This window comes from Triplophysa rosa, unplaced genomic scaffold (genome assembly GCF_024868665.1).
Source record: "Triplophysa rosa unplaced genomic scaffold, Trosa_1v2 scaffold266_ERROPOS124324, whole genome shotgun sequence".
Taxonomy (NCBI): Eukaryota; Metazoa; Chordata; class Actinopteri; order Cypriniformes; family Nemacheilidae; genus Triplophysa; species Triplophysa rosa.
Window position 1 is genome coordinate 102738 of NW_026634282.1, and position 21587 is coordinate 124324.

A 21587-nucleotide genomic window follows, 5' to 3' on the forward strand; every position below is an offset into this window, starting at 1 on the left:
GACCTCAGGGATGCTTATAAAACATATTCACCCACCACATTAAAGTGCAAGTTTCCCAACTAATGCAAAAATAACTATATTTGATCACAATTAATCCAACAATAATTATCTTAACTTTTTTTGTAAACAAGTCGTGACACGGAACTGTGAGTGAATAGCGGTTGTAACCTACCGGGGCGGTTCAACTGTAACACACTGGCGACTGTCAAGAGCAGGAAGTCCTTCATTTGCATTGATCTCAGCTCTGTTTTCTTCATGAGATAACACATTAAACCGTTTGTTTTTGTTGACATGCTGTAAAAGGTGAGAAACAATTCTTGCTCATAGTGGTGTGGTAGTCCTCGCTTTTAAAGCGTGGCACTAAGCAGTCGGAATATTGCTACAGCTAACCTGCTATACTGTGTAATAAGCTAATTTTAAGCACCGTCTTATGACATGTGTGATGTTTTTGCCAGTTTGCTTTAGTTAAATAATTCATGTCTCTATCCGCATGTGTGGTTTACAAACGTTTGTGTTTGTTTGGTGTTTTCCGTTGTTTACTAGACAAAAAAGAAATTTACTTGCTTGTCAGCAACAGTTTTAGTTTCCTCACCATGTAATAAACAAATGTACAAATGGTGTTGTACAAATGTAGGTTTTAAGTTCAGTCTTTTATTTGGCTTTGTTTGGTTCTGTAACTTTATATGGACTTTTACATTGCATCCTCCCAGTGCACATAGCTTAAAACCTTTACAAAAAAAGTGTACAAAACCTTTGGTCGTAAAGAGTATTTAATGGGTAATTCACTGTATGTTCATTAAAAATAATTGTAAAAAATCTGTTTACAGGTGAAAGGCATGCATGCCAAACAAAATAAACAAATAGGGAACCGTAGACACAGACCACACTAATGCTGATGATCAGGTATTGAGAAGCATGATGCTGTCATTTGAGTCTAATTCTGAATTGTTTTAAAGACGTTTCATTCAGACATGGCTAAACATCTTTTTGTACTCTGTATATTTTCTCTTTATAAGCCCAAGAATGGCCTCTGGAACACAAGAGAAACAGTACACACCATCATTGCTGAGTTTTTTCATATATAACCCTAAATTTGGACCACGTGAGGGCGAGGTAAGTTCAGTTTACTTAGAATAACCTAAACATACAACATAGCTGTTTTGAATAGTTTTGTTTTTTTTATAAATTATAATAATTGGGCTCACACGCAATCTGTGTACTGCTGAACATTTTTTATTGAATTTGAATGCCTTTCATTTACTAAGTTCAAACATTCTCCACCCTTTGCGTGCTTGTTTAATAAACAGTTTTCTAAATTTGATTATGCTTCAAGTCACTAAAGACTGATATTCACGTTCTTTACATTTTTCCACATTTACATTTCAGACAATTTAACAGATTTTCCCCCAAAATAAAGCCTGCAGATTTTGCCTGGGTCTGCGTAAAATCTGTAAAACAGACAAAATCCAGTATTCTTCTTATTTGTGTTATTATATGTTTAAGTTTATTATATGCGTATAAGGCTTTTTTTGTCTCTGTAGGAAGATTTTTTTGTTTTACCACCCCATTGAAATAGATATGAGAGATAGGGGTGATATCAACGAATAAAGGCTTAAATGCATATCATTTAAGGCTTTAAATGTAGTGCACCAGTCTTAAAAGAACAGTTTACCCAAAAATGAAAATTCTGTCATCATTTACTCACCCTCAAGTTGTTCCAAATCTGTTTACATTTTTCAAATTTCTTTGTAATATTTGGGTTATTAAATGTTAAATGTTTATTATATGTGTATAAAGGCTGGAAAACACTACAAGACTTTTGCTCAGATTTTGCCCATATTTTCAGTCTTGTTGCAGAAAGTCTGCAGATTTTATCACATAGTGTGTGATGACCTGTTCTTCTCTGCAAACTTTAAAAAAGTCTGCAAGTGTGTGATGTCTTGTTTTTTTATCTGTTCAGATTTTAAAAGTCGCGTAGTGTATTCCAGCCTTAAGGCTGTTTTTTCTCTGTAGGAAGAAAAGAAAATTTTGTTTTACCACCCCATTGAAATAGAGAAGAATGAAAAGATACGGAATGTTGGACTGTGTGAGGCCATTGTTCAGTTCACCAGGTATGCATTCTAGTAAGAAAACAAGTATTTAATGCCTGTTAAAAAACAAAAATGCTTTATTTGAATATAACAATTGATTTTTATTTATTTATTATTACTATTGCTTATTCTGATCTTTTCTTATTTAGAACTTTCTGTCCAACCAAACCAGCAAAATCTCTCCACACTCAGAAGAATAGACAGGTTTTTCATGAGCCCGAGGAGAACTACTGGATGGTCATGGTACATTTATGCATCTCTGATGTTTTGTTGACCTTTTCTTTCAATTGAAGTCAAACATAAGACATAGAATAAAGTCAAAATAGTCTGAGACTTAAGCATATCTGCATTTTCTTTTGTCAAGGTTGTTCGAAATCCAATGGTAGAAAAACCCAACAAGGATGGTAAACCACCAACTGTAGAATACCAAGAAGACGAAATTATTGTAAGTTGTGTGTGGCCTTTTATGCAGCATTTAAATCATTTTTATTGCCCTCAAAAAATGTATTTTTCCTCTTTGTATTTCAGGATTCAGTTTATGGGTCAGTATTACAGCAGTGCTACAGCATGTATAAGGTAAACCTTTTTTTGTAACAATCTAAAAGAAAAGTTTATTCCGCTTGTTTTTATGTCTTTATTTCTTTCTGCAGACAGAATAAAGCTGATTATGTTTGTTGTTGTTGTTGATGGTTTCTAGCTCTTCAATGGCACATTCAGCAGAGCGTTTGAAGCTGGTGGAGTGGAACTGCTTATCCAAAAGCTTGAAAAGTTCTTTTACAGGGTAAATGAAGTATTAATTAAGGGAACTCGATCCTTCAATCAGATAAAAGGTAGACGGTGGATACCTGTAGTCTGCGTGGTGCATGCATATGTTATAAACGGGACAACCATCTGTTTTAGTCAGTGTGTTTTACAATACTAAAAACCATCTCGGGAGTCATGATGTTACGCATGTAACGCAAATAACATTAGTACAATTGTAAGGTGAGCAATTGTGCAAAAGAGCTCTGTGTTTGTCAAGACAATCCAATCTGCGGTTTCCCCCAGTATTGCGTCTTCTGTTACTGGAGATGCCCAACAATCTCATTTGTCCATGTTTGTCTTATTGCTTCTTTGGTTTTCAATTTCTTTGAGGGCATCATGCTTACTCACCTGTCTGAATAATTCAGCTTTGGTCTAGGGAAACCCTCCGCGTCACCCCCTCCCTAACCTGAGCTGTGCCCTGGAGCTCTGAGTGAAAGTGCACTCTATACCTTAGGTTAAATGTCACTGACTGCTGCGCAAAGTCACACCAGTGCTGCACCTCAGCACATCCAATTGTCAGATTACATTATGTCAGCCTTGTCAGGAACGCTTGAGTAATTTCATCCATGTTTGCGGTCATAGTGTGGTTGTACAGTCACTTCTGGACATTTGTTTAGAATTTCTATCCTAATACCTTATATGCTGTATTAATATAATTTATTAGTAATTAGTGATATACAGTTGATAAGTCTATTTGTTATTGCACATATATTCGTAAGTATTTGTGTTTACTGCGCAAACCATATGTTTTTTATTTCTGCCGCAGTACCTGCAGACGCTTCACCTTCAGTCATGTGACCTGCTGGATGTGTTTGGAGGAATCTGCTTTTTCCCCTTGGACAAGATGACCTACCTGAAGATCCAGTCTTTTGTTAATAGAGTAGAAGAGAGCCTGAGTCTGGTTAAATACACAGCCTTTCTTTACAACGACCAGCTGATATGGTGAATGTCAATCTTTACATATCTTACAGTTACAGTATCGCATAACAGAGTGGTTTACCCCCCCAAACAAAGAAATTCTGTGATCATTTAGTCATCCCCATGTTGTTTTATGTGTCTGTTTTCAGGTTTAGCAGAATGTTCACTCTGTCTCATACAATGAAAGTAAATGGTGACCAGTGGTGGTGTGATGTCAGTAGTACTAAATGCCATGTGTTTGGAAACTGATATCTGTGTGGTAGTTTTTTTATGCACATTCTAGTGTTTTGGGGGATTTCAGTGAATAAAAGCTTAAAGGGATCGTTCACCCAAAAACGTTCTCTCTACTAACAGAACAAAAAAGAAGATATGTTAAAGAATGTTGGTAACCGAACAACGGCGGTGCCATTCACTTCTATTATTTGGACACAAAACCAATGCAAGTGAATGGGTATTGCCGATGTTTGGTTACCAACATTCTTCAAAATATCTTTTGCGTTCTGCAGAAAAACTTAAGTCATACAGGTGTGAAATGACAAGTGAGCGAGTAAATGATGGCCCAATTTTTTTCATTGTATTAGGTGAACTATCCCTATAAATGCATAAAATTTTAGAAGACTTTGAACGTAGTTCATCAGTCTTAATGACTATTTTATGGATCTTTTTTGGCATTTTAGCACATGACAGCTCCCAGTCACCATTTTATTTTATTGTATAGAAAAGAGCAGTACATTCTCAAATATCTTTGTTTTCTATAAAATGTGAAGTTTGAATGGGTTTGAAACCACATGAGGGCAAATAAATACATTTTCGTTTTGGGTGAACTGTGGTTGGTTTGCTATTGGAGTAAATTAAAGATTAAAGGCGCAGTTCTTAATTAACAGCGGCCACTAGTGTTGTATTATAGATTTGCCACGAATCGCTCAGTCCAAACACGACGTGTACGTGGCCACCACAGTACAAAAAGATGTCGTTCTCATGTTGACGCAGGGAAGAGATTTTGCAGGCATTAGAAAGACTGTAGAAAGAGCTATGACTTATGTATTACATAAAATAAAAGGTTTGTGGATTTTAAGTATAAAAAGAAGGATAAAAGTCAGGCAGGAGCTAGGACCTGTGTTAATAAAGACTTTACAGCAGAGACACGTTAGCAGATATCTACTCACAGATATCTATGGAGATACTTTCCAGCAGAGAGACGTTGGAGAGAAAGATCGTCTTAAAATCACCCCCGAGGAGGTTGCTTTGATTCGGATCAGTATGTGAGTAACATACTAACATACCAAGATATGTTGTTGTTGTAATGTTAGCTGTGTGACGGAGAAGTTTTGAGCGTCATTGTTTATCTGGAACCGCTTTAATATTGTACTCGTCCAGATACTTGAGAGAGCGAGAGCGCGTTGGAGCTCAAACTGGAGAGCGAGCGAGAGCGCGTTTTACTTTTTTACTCGATGATGAATAAACTTTCAGTTAATCCGCGGGTCACATGCGTTCCGCACCGGAGAGCACGATCCGTATGGATCACGGATCTGTTTCACCACGATACCGCAGCGGAGAGGAAGAGAAAACGCACGTAGAGCACGTTGTAGAGTTGTTTGTCCGTTTAGGGCTGCTGTACAAAACATGGCGGCAAATTCAATGTATGTAGGCCCGCTCTGTATGTAGATATAAACAGCTTATTCTAAGGTATTACAAACTTAATGGTTCATTACGTAAGGTCTTTATACACCTCTGAAGAAATAGTTTTGTATATTATATTGTATTTCTGTCAATAGGTCCTCCTAAAAATGCCGTATTGTTCCTTTAAGTTAAAGCAGGAGTTGGAACAAGACAATGATTTTGATAAACATCGCTCCTGCTGCGAGTGTGTGATGTGAATGAGGATTTAACTGATGTTGAGGACACGAGTCAGGACTGCAGGGACTAAATGAAGCAGCACTGCCAAAGCTTCTTAATCACAAACTGTCTGGCACAGGGATCCAGATAGACTTAAAACATGCCTTTAAATCCTCTTTGAGGAATTCAAATCATGACTTTCACATCTTGTTTTTACAAAACACTTACAGAATTGTCTGTGTTTGCTGAATATCTCTGCTATAATACTATAAAAGAATATGTGTCTCCTTGATCACTTTCGCCCTATTGTGTTTTACATACTGTACACTACAAATCGAAGGTTTAGCAAGTATGAACCATTTGTTCAGAAGGCTTATGTGTAAGTGCTTGAAATAATAATAAAGAAAAATATAAGTTGGTGCCCAATCAACTTTTTTTTAATTGATAAGTTTATATTTTAGAGAGAAAAAAGCAGCCAACAAGTGCCCAACGTTTACAGGAACTATTTAGAAAGCATTTTAGGATGTACTACTTTGTGAAGTTGGTTGGGGGAATGTTCAGTGTAATTTGCTTTAATAAAGAGTTTTTGATTTAACTTTTTGGTCACTCTATTCTTCTTATATCCTTATGTTGCAGGAGTGGTCTAGAGCAGGATGACATGCGCATTCTGTTCAAATACCTGACAACCTCACTGTTCCCACGGCACACTGAACCTGAGGTGAGAATATTTCTTGTTAAAGGAACAGTTTACCCAAAAAAAGTTCTGATAAACACAAAAGCAGATATTTTGAAGGAGGTAGGAAAGTAAACAAGTCTCTGGCACTTTTGACTACCATTGTAATTCTTCCTACTGTGGTAGTCAATGGTGGCCAAAACCTGTTTGGTTACAAGCATTCTTCCAAATGTTTTCTCTGTGTTCATCGAAACAAAGAAATTTATACAGATTTGGAACAACTCGAGGGGGAGTAAATGATGACAGAATTTACATTTTTGGGTGAAAACAAAATTTCCCCAGGTTTTACTCACCCTCAAGGCATCCTGATTGATTATAACTTTTTTCTTGAAGAAGAATGCAGTCAGAATTATGATACCACGTATCATTTTTCTTCCGCGGTAGAATTTTTTGAAGCTCCAAAAAGTGTATCCATCGATCAAAGAACTGCTCGACACGGCTCCGTGGTCTTAACGAAGGTCTTCTGAAGCAAATCGATGCGTTTGTTTAGGAGAAATATCCATATTGACAGTGCTATTAACATTAAAGGAGTCATAAATTTAGACATCAATTTTAACCCAAGTTTTTATTATATAAGAGGGAATCGTATTCAAGCGAACATCCTGTAAGTGTCAGAACTGAAAACGCCCTTACTGAAACTGTTGCGAACGCGAACGGCAGGTCCTGGAATGCACCTATCTATAGGTTGAAAACCGCCTCCACAGAAGAACATCAACGACTACTTCTCTAGCCCCGCCCACTGGTTCGCGCATGACAGTACTGAAGTAACACAAGTTGCGCGGAACCAGATAGAGCGAGCAAGCAAAAAACATGCTGTTGAAGATCGCAAAATACTGTGCAGTTAGTGCCTAGTTGTGGAAGAACACAGTCGCTGTATAACCTTCCTTCGGATTCCAACATTAGTAATGCGTGGTTGAAGTTTATTTTTAAAGAGGTTCCAGCTCATGTGGGAAAAACATTGAGCGTTTGTTTGCTTCATTTCACTGTGGATTCCTTTGTGAACAAGGCACAGGTCAATGCTGGATTTACGGAGAGACTAAAATTAAAAAGCAGTGCTGTGCCGTCAATATTGGATCCGATAAGAGTGGCGCAGCAATCTTATGTAAAGCAGTAAAACATTTTTGTACTATGCGTCACTATTGCTTTGTCAGAGATCGCCTTATATGCCCTGAGCCCTATTCGCACGGGATTAGTATTACCTGGGGACCTCTAGTCATTTGTAATAATTGCAGAGGTTGTCTGTGATCTTAATCCCGTGCGAATTGGCCATGTCTGTAATTTTGTAAAGTAAAAATTCCCCCACAGATTACCTACCATATTTTGACGAACACCGAGGTCCTGTGATAATATTAGTCCCGTGCGAATCGGCATCGTTGTGATTTGGCGTGCTCATATATAATTTTTCAAGGTTTTATTCACCGTTTGCAAATAATGGAGGCTGTTTTGAAGTGTTTTGATATTATTTTGTGTGCTGGGTCATATCCATAATCAAAATCAAATCCCTTTATTGTCACTCAACCATATACACTAGTGCAACAGTAGGTGAAAATCTTGGATGCAGTTCCGACCAACATGGCAGTATGACAAGTTACCTGCCAACACTGTTGTTTTTGGCCGGGAGTCTCCCGTTTGTTTATTTATCATGGAAACTCGTAACATTTGAGATTCGCGATTGCGGTGATCTTCTGTCCGGTTCGCGATCACGGGGCTCAAATGTTGACGGGTACGGATATCATTAAACACCATACAACTATAGGCTATACAAACTATGTGCAAAGCCTTGCCATCACATCCGGGAAATAAGTCAGTAAATTTGGGTAAAATCACAGGCTTCATTTACCCCGTGCGAATGCGCCACATGAAATACAGATGTGGGGAGGTCATTTCTAAATCACACGAGGTCCCCAGATAATACTAATCTTGTGTGAATAGGGCCAATGTGTAACCTTACATTACGTCTCTAACCAAATTCACAGAAGGCTCCAACTAAGTTTACTACGCAAACTGCTATCCAATCATAGCAGTGGGCGTTTACTTCCAAGTCTTCAATGAGGCACGCCCATTAAAACCGAGCGTTTGTCGAGTCGTCCTCAAAACCTGGGTAGAAAATAGCCTATTACTTATTGATTTTGATGTTTTTGAATGTAAAAACCCCACAAACGTCATAAGTAGACCTCGTACAACATGATAAAACAATAAACAAGGCCAGTTCATGACACCTTTAATGTCTAGCTTCCGTTATCCCTCAGTTGCGCGTGAACCAGAGGCTTGTTTTTCCGGGAAATGACGTGACGATAGCTCCCGCCCAGGGGAGACGGTATCCTATTGGATCAAAACGGAAAATGCCGCATTCGTCACCGGAACTTACTGCCTGCGTCATTTGGCGGAAAAACAAGCCTCAGGTTCACGAGGCTTCATGTTTGCTCAGCTTCAAAAAAATCCATTCTACCGCTTGGAAGAAAAATGATACGTGGTATTATAACTTCGCATCTGCATTATTCTTCAAGAAGAAAGTCATATTCAATCAGGATGCCTTGAGGGTGAGTAAAACATGGGTAAATTTTGTGTTGCCTCTGAAATATCGCTTTAAGCAGCATCTACATTGTCCTCTTGATCAAAGATGATAAAGTACCTTAGGAACAATACAGATATGTTATACATTTTATACCTTTTTCTGGTCACTTGTCTACTGTTGTAAGAACTTTTTAACTGTATGTACTTTAAAAGCATTTGCAGCAATACTAGATTGTGTGGAATGGTTTCACTTTAAAAAATTGTCCCTGCAAATTTGATCATTTATACAAAATTTTTTTTAGTCAATATCCGTTAAGATGCAGTCACATCATGTCATTGGACGTTTGCTGCGTATGGTGTAACTCATTTCACACAGTTTATGTTTTTGCGAAAGTGTTCCAAAGTCACGTGCCATCTGTATAACAATGTATCTGTGTAAATAAATGTCTTTGTGTGTGTGCAAACGTTTGGTAGCTTGCAGGAAGGGACTCTCCTCTCAGGCCAGAGGTGACTGGGAATCTGTTGCACTACGGAAGGCAAGTATCCAAGTGTTTCCCACAATAAACTGAGGGCTGGAACGGCAGGCGCTTGGCTCGCTAAGGCTTGAGGCTTTAGGAACACAAGCAGTCAACCGCAGCGCTAAGACAGCTCAGATCAACCAGCGCTGCCAAATATCACATTGCACATGAGTAATTGAATTGCTTTAGTGGCAAAGAGAAAACAAAGAGCCCAACAGACTTCACAACGGCACATGTGATTGCTCGATGAGTTGTGGATGATAAGCCAAAAATGATAAGGGGTTGCTTTTTGTAATGAGTTATAAGATGTACAGATTAACATGAGAATCGGTCAAGCAGAGGTTGATAAATAATTGGCAGAGTTACATTAGTGTAAGTGTTTAAAGGGATAGTTCACCCAAACATGAAATTACTTTTAATCATTCTACCATACTCGCCCTCATTTAATTTCAAACCTGTGTGACTTTCTTTCTTCTGAAGAACACAAAAGAAGATATTTGTAAGAATGTTGGTAACCAAACAACACGGACTCCCATTGACTTTCACTGTATGGACACAAAATATCTTTTTTGTGTTTCACAGAAGAAAGACATGAGGATGTATAAATGATGACAGATTTTTTTAAACATGGTCTTTCCCGTTAATGTGGATACAAGGAGGGATAGTCTTGTGTAGCCAAACTGTTGACCCGTAACAAATAACCTGGTCCACATTACAGCTTTTTGCATCCATGAATAGGGTTGGGTATTATTAGAATTTTATCGTTTCTGATTTCGATTTTGCTTATCGATTTCGACTCTTAACGATTTCGATTCTTATTGATTCCCAATTTTGATTCCACAGTAAAACATTTAGATATCAACATGTGCTGTCATTTAGCCTATGCTTATTGACTGGTTTGCCAAAATATACAGTTGAAGTCAAAAGTTTACATCCCCCATGCAGGATTTGGAAAATGCTGAACATTTTGGGAAAATGAAGAGGAATTTTGAAAATTAAGGTTTATTATTAATTTAGTCCTGCCCTGAACAAGTTATTTTACGAAAGAAATGTTTAAGAGGCAGTTTGTAACTTTTTTACAGTAAAATATCCAAAAAACACTAGGCCAGTGTTATATATTTTGTTCATTTGAGTACTTACAATATCTATAAATGGTTCCAACTATTTGCAAATCGTGAGACAATTGTCATTTTAACCAGTGACACGAAGATACGCCGTTGTTGTTGTTTTGAACATATCTGTTTTGAATGTGCGCCCTCAAGCAGTGGAGTTTACAAACATAAAAATGTTTTCCTTTAACATAAAGTTCACACCAAAGTATAATAACAGAATTTCAAAAAATAGCCCAGGTCAAAAGTTTACACCCCCCGATTATTAATGCTGTATGATGTTACATGCACAAATCAATGACAGTTTTTATGTTTTGTAATAGTTGATTAAGGGTTCATTGTAGGGATGCATGATAAATTATTGGCCATATCGGTATCGGCCGATAAATGGTTATTTTTCATGTTATCGATATCGGCAGATAATACAATTTTAACCGATATATTATAGCCGATAAATTATGAATCATTTCCTCTGGTTGAACCATTTCAGCTGCACTCTGCTCACAGTTAAAGTCCAGTACAGTACAGTCTTTCTGTCATGATCATTCACTTACTGCTGTTAGCATAACATTGTTCATGTAGTATGTATAGATATTTATGAATGTGTAAATTATAGGTACAAAAGCAATTTGTTTGAAGCCGACCGCTTTCTGAATACTTTCTGTCTTGAGACCTGTTAGACTTGTGGCTATTGAGAACACCTTTCTGGGTTGCTCTGGAAGAACATAATAAACGTTATACCAGAAAAGTTTCAAAGTTAAAGAATCTTGAATTAGCGTAAAGTAGGCTTGGTACATGATTTTCAGGGGGAAATTTTATATTAATATTTAGGTGTACTGTACGGTGTATCGGCCAATATATCGGTTATCGGCTTCAAATGTTCAAGAATTATCGGTTATCGTTATCGGCCAAAATGTACAGATAGGTGCATCGCTACTTTCTTGTTTGTCCTGAGTCATTAAACTGTCTACTGATCTTCATAAAAAATATCCAGGTCCTCCAGAATCTTTGCTTTTTCAGCATTTCTGTATATTTGACTCATATCCAGCAGTACCTGTATGATGTTGAGAATCATATGCTTACATTGAGGACAATCAAGAGACTCATACACAACAATAGATAGAAACATTCTGATGCTCTTGAAGACAACACGATTCATTTAAAGTCAGATGGGTGTAAACCTCAGAAAATGTTTTTTGGTGTAAATTGTTTATATTTCATTCCCTGAGAATGAATGTATTTTTTTAGCTTCTGAAAGACATTACTAAATGAAAAAAGATATATAAACAAAACAATAACAATTAACACTAAAAACATTTTCAGAGGTTTACACCCACTTGACTTTAAATGAATCGTGTTGCCTTTAAGAGCATCACTGAATGTTTCTATCTATTGTAATAGTTGTGTATGAGTCTCTTGATTGACGTCAATGTAAAAAATGAAAACTAAAAAACAGATATGATGAAAGTCATTATTTCCTGTTATGCTGTGAAAAAGTTTGTTTAGTGCTGAACTTTATGACTGGTATTAATCATCATTTTATCATCTATGTTCATAAAACAGTGCTGAACTTTATCACTGGTATTAATCGTCCTTTTATCATCTATGTTCATAAAACAGATTTTTAACAGGACCGGCAAATCTTAAAGATCCAGATGCAAAATTCAGATTTCCCCGGATATTTGTCAACACGGAGGACAGCTACGAGGAGCTACATTTGATTGTTTACAAGGTGAGAAAAGCCCAAATAGGCTACTGTACTAAGGTTGCCAGATTTGAATAACAAACCAGTTTAATGGCTCATGAAAACTAGCCCAGCCCAGAAGAAAAATAGGCCACTCCTATACCTATAATACTGTATATGTTTGCCAATTTTTTTATTATCTAGGCAATGAGTGCAGCTGTATGCTTCATGGTAAATGGTAAGTCTCTCATCTTTCTTTTACCAATATTTAACCTATATTATTAAATAACCTTTAAGTATTTTATTATACGAGGACTTAATACCAGAGAATATGTATTATCAGTGTATTAAACAGATCACCTGAATATGAACCATTTTCTCACACCGTGATTTTCTCTGTGCCCTTAGCGGCAGTGGATTTGAGTCGTGAGTTTTGCGAGCAACTGGACAGTCTTGTTGGTCCCCAACTCACTTTGCTAGCCTCTGACATATGTGAGCAGTACAACATTAACCGGAGAATATCAGGGTCAGTAGTAATCCAATGCTTCACGTTAACTGCTGAAGAAAATGAAGGTTCTGTAAACAATTTGAGCTATTTGGTAACTCACTACAACTACAACTCAACTTCGTGTTGCTTCTCATACATGCATCAATCTTTCATGGTTGGGTCATCCTGTGACCCACGTAACTATTCAGAAATATGGGCAAGGCTTTCACTCGCCTGCATGCTAAGAGAGAAGGGTCCACTGTATCATCTCTCCTCCAGTAGCTGTTACCAGAGCTTATCCATTAATCATATCTTAACAGTGTGTCCTGATCTGACCTGAGCCCTGAATGATGCACTCTCACAGTGTTGTTTTGTGTGGTATAATCCCTCATATCAATTGACATACTACTAGTCACACACAAACTGTGCTTTTTTTCTTCCATGCTTGTTGCACAGGGGAGGGAATATGTCTTCTTTAATAATTCTTTCCAATTGTATTGGTAGGCCAGAGAAGGAGCCTCAGTTTAAATTCATCTACTTCAACCATATGAACCTGGCGGAGAAAAGCACCATCCATATGCGGAAGACCACCAGCGTGTCCCTTACCTCTGTCCACCCGGACCTCATGAAAATCCTTGGAGACATCAACTGTGACTTTGCACGGTGAGTGTTGCTTATATCGGTTTAGGAAATTTAGCATACATTTAGAACAATGTTATTTTTCTGTTGGAACTTAAGTACATATTGAGACGAAGTCTGTGTGTGTTTTTGTAGGGTTGATGAAGACGAGGAAATCATTGTTAAAGCGATGACGGATTACTGGGTTGTTGGCAAGAAGTCTGATCAGAGGGAGCTGTATGTGATTTTAAACCAGAAGAATGCCAACCTCATTGAAGTGAATGGTAGGCTGTATTTATTCACAGACTATGACGTTATAATGGTGTGAGATTGTAGTCAGCAGTTTATTACAAAAGCGTTTTTTTATTTGTCTTGGTAGTTTTGAAGTTAAAATTGTATTTCAATTTTTTCTTTATTTCAGAGGAGGTAAAGAGGCTGTGTGCAACACAATTCAATAATATTTTTTTCTTGGACTGAAGCGAGAGATGGGCATGGACTACTTCACTACACTAAAACTGTCAACTGTTCAGGTTTTACTGACGGCATAAGTGTAATGCAATAATTGCATTGTAAAAAAAGATTTTTCACATCATGCAATTTTTTAGGTTTTTATTTAATCTATAAAAAGGTGGTTGCTTTCTTGTAATTAATTGTAAAATCTGAATTTTACTGAGAGAGGATGACTTCTGTGTTTGTTCGTATGTACATAGTCATGTTAAAGTATCGATCAGCTCTATTCTTCTTTTTTTGCATACAGGTTGTTCAGATTTGTTTTATCATTTACAGAAACAATTAAGTTGACATTCGAAATATGAGTCTTTCAAGTTTTGTGTCTTATTTTAAATGTCATTAGTGATCTGTTAACATCCATGACTTAATAAATTGACATTTTCATTAAATGCAAGCTACTGGTCTTGTTCCGTTACTTTTTTTAATGTACAAAGCGTTGTAAACCTAAATATATGATTATATTCCGTGGACATCTGCTCTGGGTGATTTACCTTGACGTTAATCCTCAACAAGAGGCGTAGTTTTCCGAAAACAATCATTTTAAACGTTAGACCATAGCAGGGTTTAGCATATGCACGATTTGTTATGTTTGTAGTAGTAAAATATAAATATCTTCTAATATTAACAATAGGGATGTAACGATTCACCGTGAGCCGGTTGAAAATCGGTTGTAATGAGCAACGATTCAAATCGGTTGATGCTTGAACTGAATCGCGATACATTTTTTGAACAGCAGGGGCCGCTATTTTCAATGCAAATCTAAACGTGGATGCTGATATTTCTTAAATGCAAAAAAATCCAAGAAAAGCACAGACAGTATTAGTTTGTTTATATTAAAGAGACTTTTTCTATTATTAATTTGTTATAAAATTGCAGTTTAGTTTTGTTATTTGAAATAAAACATTATTTTATCATACAAAGAAACGTGAAGCATTTAAGAAATAATGCAAGGGAAGTTGTTCATTTCTAATTTGTTTCAACTCATTTTTTCAAAATAAATCGTGAGTAAATCGTGACTAAATCGCATCGTGAGATCAGAATCGTGACTCGCATCGCATCGTGAGCTGAGTGAATCGTTACATCCCTAATTAACAACATACAAAGGATCACAATATACTCGTTATCACAAACATAGTAGGAAGGGGGGAAATAAACCATAAAAGGGACATCTTAAATAATTAAGTGAAAATGTTTCAAGAATTATGTACATTCACTTTATTTTTTAATACTTATCTCTTAAATATTATATAGCTAAAACATCAATGTGCCTCGTACGACTATGGAAGGCCAGAAGGGCCAAATCGTGTGAAACCAACAGGTTAACACGTATATGGAAAGCCAGAAGGTTCAAAAACGCACTAATTTTAACACGTTAACGTCTGCAGAACGTGACGTCTGCATCTGCCGAGCGTGACGTCTGCTGCTTTTTTTTGTTGCTTCACATTACAATAATTATAAACATTTATATTGAAAGTAGTACAAGGATGCATTTCAATATTATGTATAACATTGCATTTGTAAACATAATACTTGTTGGTCTGCCTGAACGTCATGTCTGCGAGTTGGATGACATTGCTCACTGTAAATTAAATTATGTTACATGATACTATTTTTATGTTTCCAGTGCAACAACAGTCTAACGTTTACAGTAAACCAACATGTAAAACAGTTATTAATTTAAGCTTATTTGTGATTTTTATAATGGTAAGTTAAAATGTATTATGATTATCACGTATTTATTTGACTGATCTTACATTTGTTTAAAATAGCAATGTAGCGTTTTTTTTACCTTGCTTATTAATGTGAGATTATTCAACATGGTAAATTTTTATTTACACAAATGACCCTGCCATTAGCATTTGTTTTTATGGCATTGCTTCTTGTCAACATGTTCACAGATGTCTAGGAAGAAATGACAGTGTTTTTTTGTTTTTGCACCTTGTTCATTCATCATGTATACAACTAGGTGTCTCTTGATATGCAAAATATCAGCAAGGGTTCAGGAAAAAAGCGGCAGCTGGCAGCATGAAGTACCTGCAGATGGTAGCAGGAAGAGGTTGTGGCTAGAAGGGGCACAGCTACGGTCGGAAGTGATGCAAAATCTCGCTATAAAATTACAAATTATATTAGCTAATGCATACACCTACCCCAACCCTAAACCTAACCTCACAATAATAAAATAATAGTAATTAACTGTTGTCAGCATGACAAAAATTATGCGGTATCGAAGTGCGCATGCCCAGTGGAGATAGCTGTATCCCTTCTAGCCAAAACAAAGGAAAGCGGGGCTGTGGTCAGCCCCGACAAAACATAACAAATACACAATAATTATACAATAATACGAATGACTTTTTATTTCAATGTCGACCCAGATAGCAAACCGACGTTGAATCAATTTAGAATCAATGGGTCTCATTCATTAAGCATGCATACGCATAAATTTGTGAGTGAAACCTACTTACGAATGCTTTCACGAACAAATCATGATTCACAAAAACTTTCGAACTAAAATTTATTCTAAATATAAGAGAAAAGATAGGAACAGTTGAAAGCACACGTATGCAAAAAAGTCTCTTGCTTTCTTTCTCTCTCTCTTTCTCTCTCTCTAAGACAAAATGACAAAATGCATGTTTCATCTTACATATTTTAAATAATAAATACTGTATATATATATATATATATATATATATATACATATACACAATTACGCAGAGATGTATATTTAATTTTAAAAGTATTTATTTATTTAAAATTCATGTGCATACGCATGTGTTGTGAATTAGGCAGAAAGTGTTCGTGTAAGGTTCAAATGTGCGTATAAATACGAAAAATTGGGAGTATGGGGTGCATGCATACGTGTCTTTTGCATACGTGTCTTTTGCATTTGTGTTGCGTGCATTCGCATTTATAATACGTCCATCTAAGCGGACAATGCCTCCGTTATGGCCCCATACGTTAGTGGCAAATGCGTCCGTTACGGCCCCATACGTTAGCAGCCACCGCATCCATTCCGCCCCATACTTTAGCAGCCCACCGGGAAAACATCCGGTACGCCAGATGGCCAGTCCGCCCCTGCGTTGAGTACGTGTGAAATACACGTTGTTGACGTGTACTTAACGTGTTAAAATTAACGCGTTTTTGACCCTCCTGGCTTTCCATATTCAGGCAGGTGTGTTCCTCCTGAAGTCTCGAGCCAATCAAATGCTGCGTGGACGAACAGGTGATCCTGAGCGGAAGTTGTCTCAGAGTGGCATGCGTGTCTGATACCAAACATTGAAGAGATTCTACGGGTTGGGTCATTTTCAAAATATGGTCACAAACCAAAAAACACATGTCCCCCTCTCTATGTTTAACTCTTTTCTATGGTGTATAAATTCAGATTAAAGATGTAATTAATTATTTGAGTGTAAAAGTGTCTTTAAATTCAAATATGATTCCTGCAGAATTTAATCTCAATCCCATAAAAGACATTATTAGGAAAATGTTCATTTCATGGCTAGCAAGAGACTTGTCTCTCACTGGTCGAGTCTTATTGTCAAAAGCAGAGCAATAAAATTATTGCAATACACTAGTGCAATATGTACCATGTAAATCTTTATTGCAATGTAACTCTTTTACATTTGATTTTTGCATGTTCTCACAATGGGCTATAAATAGTTTTAAATAGTCAATGCGCTTCTTAAACCCTTATTCGAATTACTCGAGGAATCGTTTCAGCCCTAGTGATGATGTGTTGTGTGCTCGTGCTGTAGTTCCATCCCACTCTCCCCACTAGTCCCACCTATAGCAGCTCGTGTTTTTCCGGAAATAATCGTACAGCTGTATCTGTCTTTTGTAAATTTGATCAAACTAAATACTCTTCGAAGATACGACGTATGCAATACTACTGTATAGGCACTCAATATTGATATGAGATTGGCAGAAACTGAGTGTGTTGCCCGATCTTTAATGCGCAGCTAGCCTATTTTTGACGGACGCCATGTCCAAGCCGCACAGTTCTATGTCAAAATAAATGTCCTTGTGCAGACTTCCGTACGTATTTCACATTGCATCCTTGGAAGGAGACCCGAATAATAATTGAAAAAGTCATTATTTTTTATTGTGCATAAAAAGTATTCTCGTTGCTTCATAAAATGAAGTTTGAACCACTGGAGTGACATGAAGCATTTTAACAATGTGTTTACTAACTTTCTGCGCTTTGAATGTTGCTGCCTATGGGGGAGTCAGAAAGCTCCATGACCTCCTCAAAACTATCTTAATTTGTGTTCTAAAGATAAACCAAGGTCTTACAGTTGTGAAGCGACTTGAGGATTAGTCATTCATGACAGAATTTTCATTCTTTGGTGAACTATTTCTTTAAACTTGACCACACGCTGAATGTACATAAGACTTGATATTCAACTATTTACTCCAAACAATTCTATTACATGTAATAACTACAATTTCAATTGATATATTCAAATCAAAATCTATAAATAGATTGACAACCTATTCTGTGAGATCCGAATGGCACGAGAGATAAAAGGTTTGAAGAATACACCTTACACTTACAAAATCAACCAGAAAATATGAAAACACAAGCATTTGGCTGAATATGATAAATAAACTTTTAAATCAGGAACACACTGAAACCGGAGCATCTCTATCTTGAGAGCACTATACAGTATGTTTTGCTCATTTGAAGTCAATTCACAGCGCTTCAGATAATGCATTGTCTGCACAAGTTGACCATTTTTCTTGCATGCTTTAGCCACTTTTTAGTTTATTTTAAGGATATATTTTCTTAAAGTTTCCTAAATTTAACTACATTTTACCACTTACTGTAGTACACAATCCAGCACCAACCTGTCCATGATCTGTAGTATGAAAAAAAATATAAAGCTATTTACATATACAAAAAAATCAAGCTACTTCATATCCTTGCAGAGAAGACCTCTATTGCTCAGTTGCTTTGTGTAAGAAAATAGCCTAGTATATTCAATAGACACTCAAAAACAAAACATAAGAAAATGGTGAGGATAAAATGAAGAAAAGGTGATTCAACGTATACTTTGTGCATGTAAAGTTTGGATCTAAAGCAAACTGTTTAACAACAACAACAATTAAAACCTTGTTTAAACTAAAAGTAAACAGAAACACTTACTGTAGGATGGAATGTCTACTTCTTGAGTTTCCTTGCTACACAATCAGATGTCCAACACAAATTAATAAAAGAGGTTTGATGCTGAAAAGAACTCAGAGTCTGCTCTATATGTCAGTAAATCTTAGAATAGTGTCTAGGTGTTAAGGGGTTGCCACAGTTTAACACTAACCACTAAAACAGATGTGCAAAGACAACTCTTAATAACAGGATGTGTGAGATTTGACTGTTCTAAATGTTTTAAAGAATATCAGTTTAGAATCATATAAACAATTATGTTAAAGGGTATACCTTTGATAGAATCCCTTTTATTTTTATTCTAAAAAAAAATATTTTGAAAACCTTATGCAGACTTATTTTATGATACAACCTGGAGGCATGATATAAAAAACATTCATGAAATTAACATGACGTACATTCAATGTAAGGATTCTTGCTGTTCAATCAAAATCTGCTTTATGTGTTTTAAGGAATCACCCAACTGCCTGCTGTGATGCTATGAACACTAGCAATAAAGATGTTTTTTTCTTCACCCTTGGTTGGTGGACGCACTGGCATCTTGTCAGACAGAAGGAAAACAGTCAGGATAGGGGGAACATCATGGACACCATTTAAAGACACCGCTCCATGCAGTTAGGAAAAACATGCGCTTTAATTATACAGTGTTGTACACAGTTTGAAGAATGGATACTCAGATTTTTTTTCATTTTTCAGAAACACGAACGCTGGAAGGTGACCGCTCAACACTTGTGCACACATACAAACATTTATTTGGTCAAGCCATTTTCATGGAGGCCCCTGTACAATTAGACACGTGTGAGAATGGTTTAAGCTTTAAACAAAACAGGTAATGATGAATAAAGCAGATATGTTTAGAATGCTAGTGGAAAGTTGTTTTCTGATTAGTTAGAGATATAGCGAGATTATAGGTTGTCATTAACCCTATATAGACTGCATTGGACACTCTAGCAACACACAGGAGCCCCACAGCTCGATTCGTCATGCTTTGCTTCATGTGATTTACAGCTGTCAGGTGGGGACAGAGCTGTCTGAAACAAGAGGTTTCTCTGTATAATGTCAGGAATGCGGTCTTTCCTCCAGCGTAAGTTTTACCACAGCTTTATCACAGCCTATATACTGTATATATAGAATGCTTTATTTAATTACTTATTCATTCCTTGCTTTGTTTGTTTACGTATTCATTATTTATTTAATCACTTATATAACCAATTCTTTCTTTAATCACTTATTCGGCGATTTATTCTTTTATTTACTTATTCATGCCTTTATTTAATCACTCGTTGCTTTATGTTTCCAAACATGTCCAAACATGTCCAAACATGATCTCCGGAAAAGAGAGAAAAATGTTCAGTAAACATAAGTTCAGGCAAAAGTTCAACTCCAGACGTGGGCAATCCCTCACGACGTGGACAGATACGGTCAAAGGTCAACGCAAAGGGGGCAGGCCCTCATAACCTGGCTGGTCCGGAAGTAATTCAACCCCCCCGCAAAGGTCAAGGTCACCATCAATCATACCTGTCAATCATTTTGACACAAGGTGCCCCACATATACTACTGACTGCGCCTGAGACCAATCCTGTACACACACACAAGGTGTATTATCATAATTTCACTTTGACATTTACCTATGACTTGTATTTGTCATTGAAAATGCTCTTCCCTTCAGGTTCTCGAAAGCAGATGATTGATGAGGCACTCGTGAATATGATTGTAATGAATATGAATATGAATATGAAGATTGAATATGATTTCCCCGGTCAGCAGGGGAATCAGCCTCGCTGACCAGACGTCCGGCTGCCACCCGGAGAGCTCCGCGGACCTCTCGAAAAGTTCCAGGAACGCTTCCGGATCGTCCTGGGCTCCCATCTTATGCAGCGGGATCTGGACAGTTGGGGGTACGGCTGATGGTCCTCCCGTATCTCTTCCCTGGCTCAACCAGCTCCAGAACACCTCGCGGTCTTCCTGTTGGGTCTTGACGAGAGTCTGGAACCGTCTCTCTTGGTCCTCTCTGAGACCCAACAGGGCCTAGTGATGCTCCTGGTGAAGACCGGCGAGGGAGTTGATCACGTCCGCAAATGGCGTGGCTGGCGTGGACTGCATGTCGGCGGCGGCTCGTTCCTTCCACCCGGGTTTCTGCACCAGTGTAACAAGGTTCAGTGATCTCGGAAGAAAGGAGGCGGGGTCGGCGTGGCTGGGAAACCGAGGTAGATCTTTATTTAACACAAATCTTAAATGGTGCTGCTGCACCCAAACAATAACACTCAACACTGGTTCAGTACGTATTCACAGTAATCTCAGTCCTGGACGCAACGTCTCAGCGGCTTCCTCTCTCTTGGGTTTCCCAGTCGGTCTCTCCCCTCCAGTCTCCGGTTGTCCGGCTTTTAACCATCTCCTCGCCAATTACTACAATGAGAAGCAGGTGTTTTTAATATGCGCTTGATCTGCTTACTCACCGTTCTTCTCCCGTCTCTCTCTCTCAGCGCAGACCGTGCTGAACCACACCCCCCTTGCCACATACCCCCACCGCCCGACTCAGGCCGGGGAACCATCCGGCCTGCAGCCTCCCCCCCCCCTCTCCTGGAGAGAAGTCAGCCACCGCCATCTG

General features: G+C 37.6%; 1 protein-coding gene across 1 annotated transcript; it reads left to right on the forward strand.

Annotated features, from left to right (window-relative positions):
- The first annotated feature begins 193 nt into the window (after positions 1-193).
- Positions 194-14209, forward strand: ccz1 (CCZ1 homolog, vacuolar protein trafficking and biogenesis associated). Its single transcript, XM_057327665.1, has 17 exons — positions 194-303; positions 828-903; positions 1017-1113; positions 2014-2111; positions 2240-2333; positions 2455-2535; positions 2619-2666; positions 2788-2871; positions 3661-3836; positions 6285-6366; positions 9370-9431; positions 12143-12254; positions 12411-12444; positions 12615-12732; positions 13198-13356; positions 13468-13595; positions 13733-14209. The coding sequence occupies exons 2-17, from the start codon at positions 890-892 to the stop codon at positions 13786-13788; spliced, it is 1443 nt and encodes a 480-aa protein (XP_057183648.1). The 5' UTR covers positions 194-303; positions 828-889; the 3' UTR covers positions 13789-14209.
- Positions 14210-21587: the final 7378 nt, after the last annotated feature.

What these genes read in the sequence shown, in the direction of transcription:
- ccz1 (XM_057327665.1), top strand. An exon ending in AATCTGTTGCACTACGGAAG is followed by an intron (nt 9,432 to 12,142) that starts GCAAGTATCCAA and finishes TTCATAAAACAG; the next exon opens with ATTTTTAACAGGACCGGCAA. An exon ending in CAACCTCATTGAAGTGAATG is followed by an intron (nt 13,596 to 13,732) that starts GTAGGCTGTATT and finishes TCTTTATTTCAG; the next exon opens with AGGAGGTAAAGAGGCTGTGT.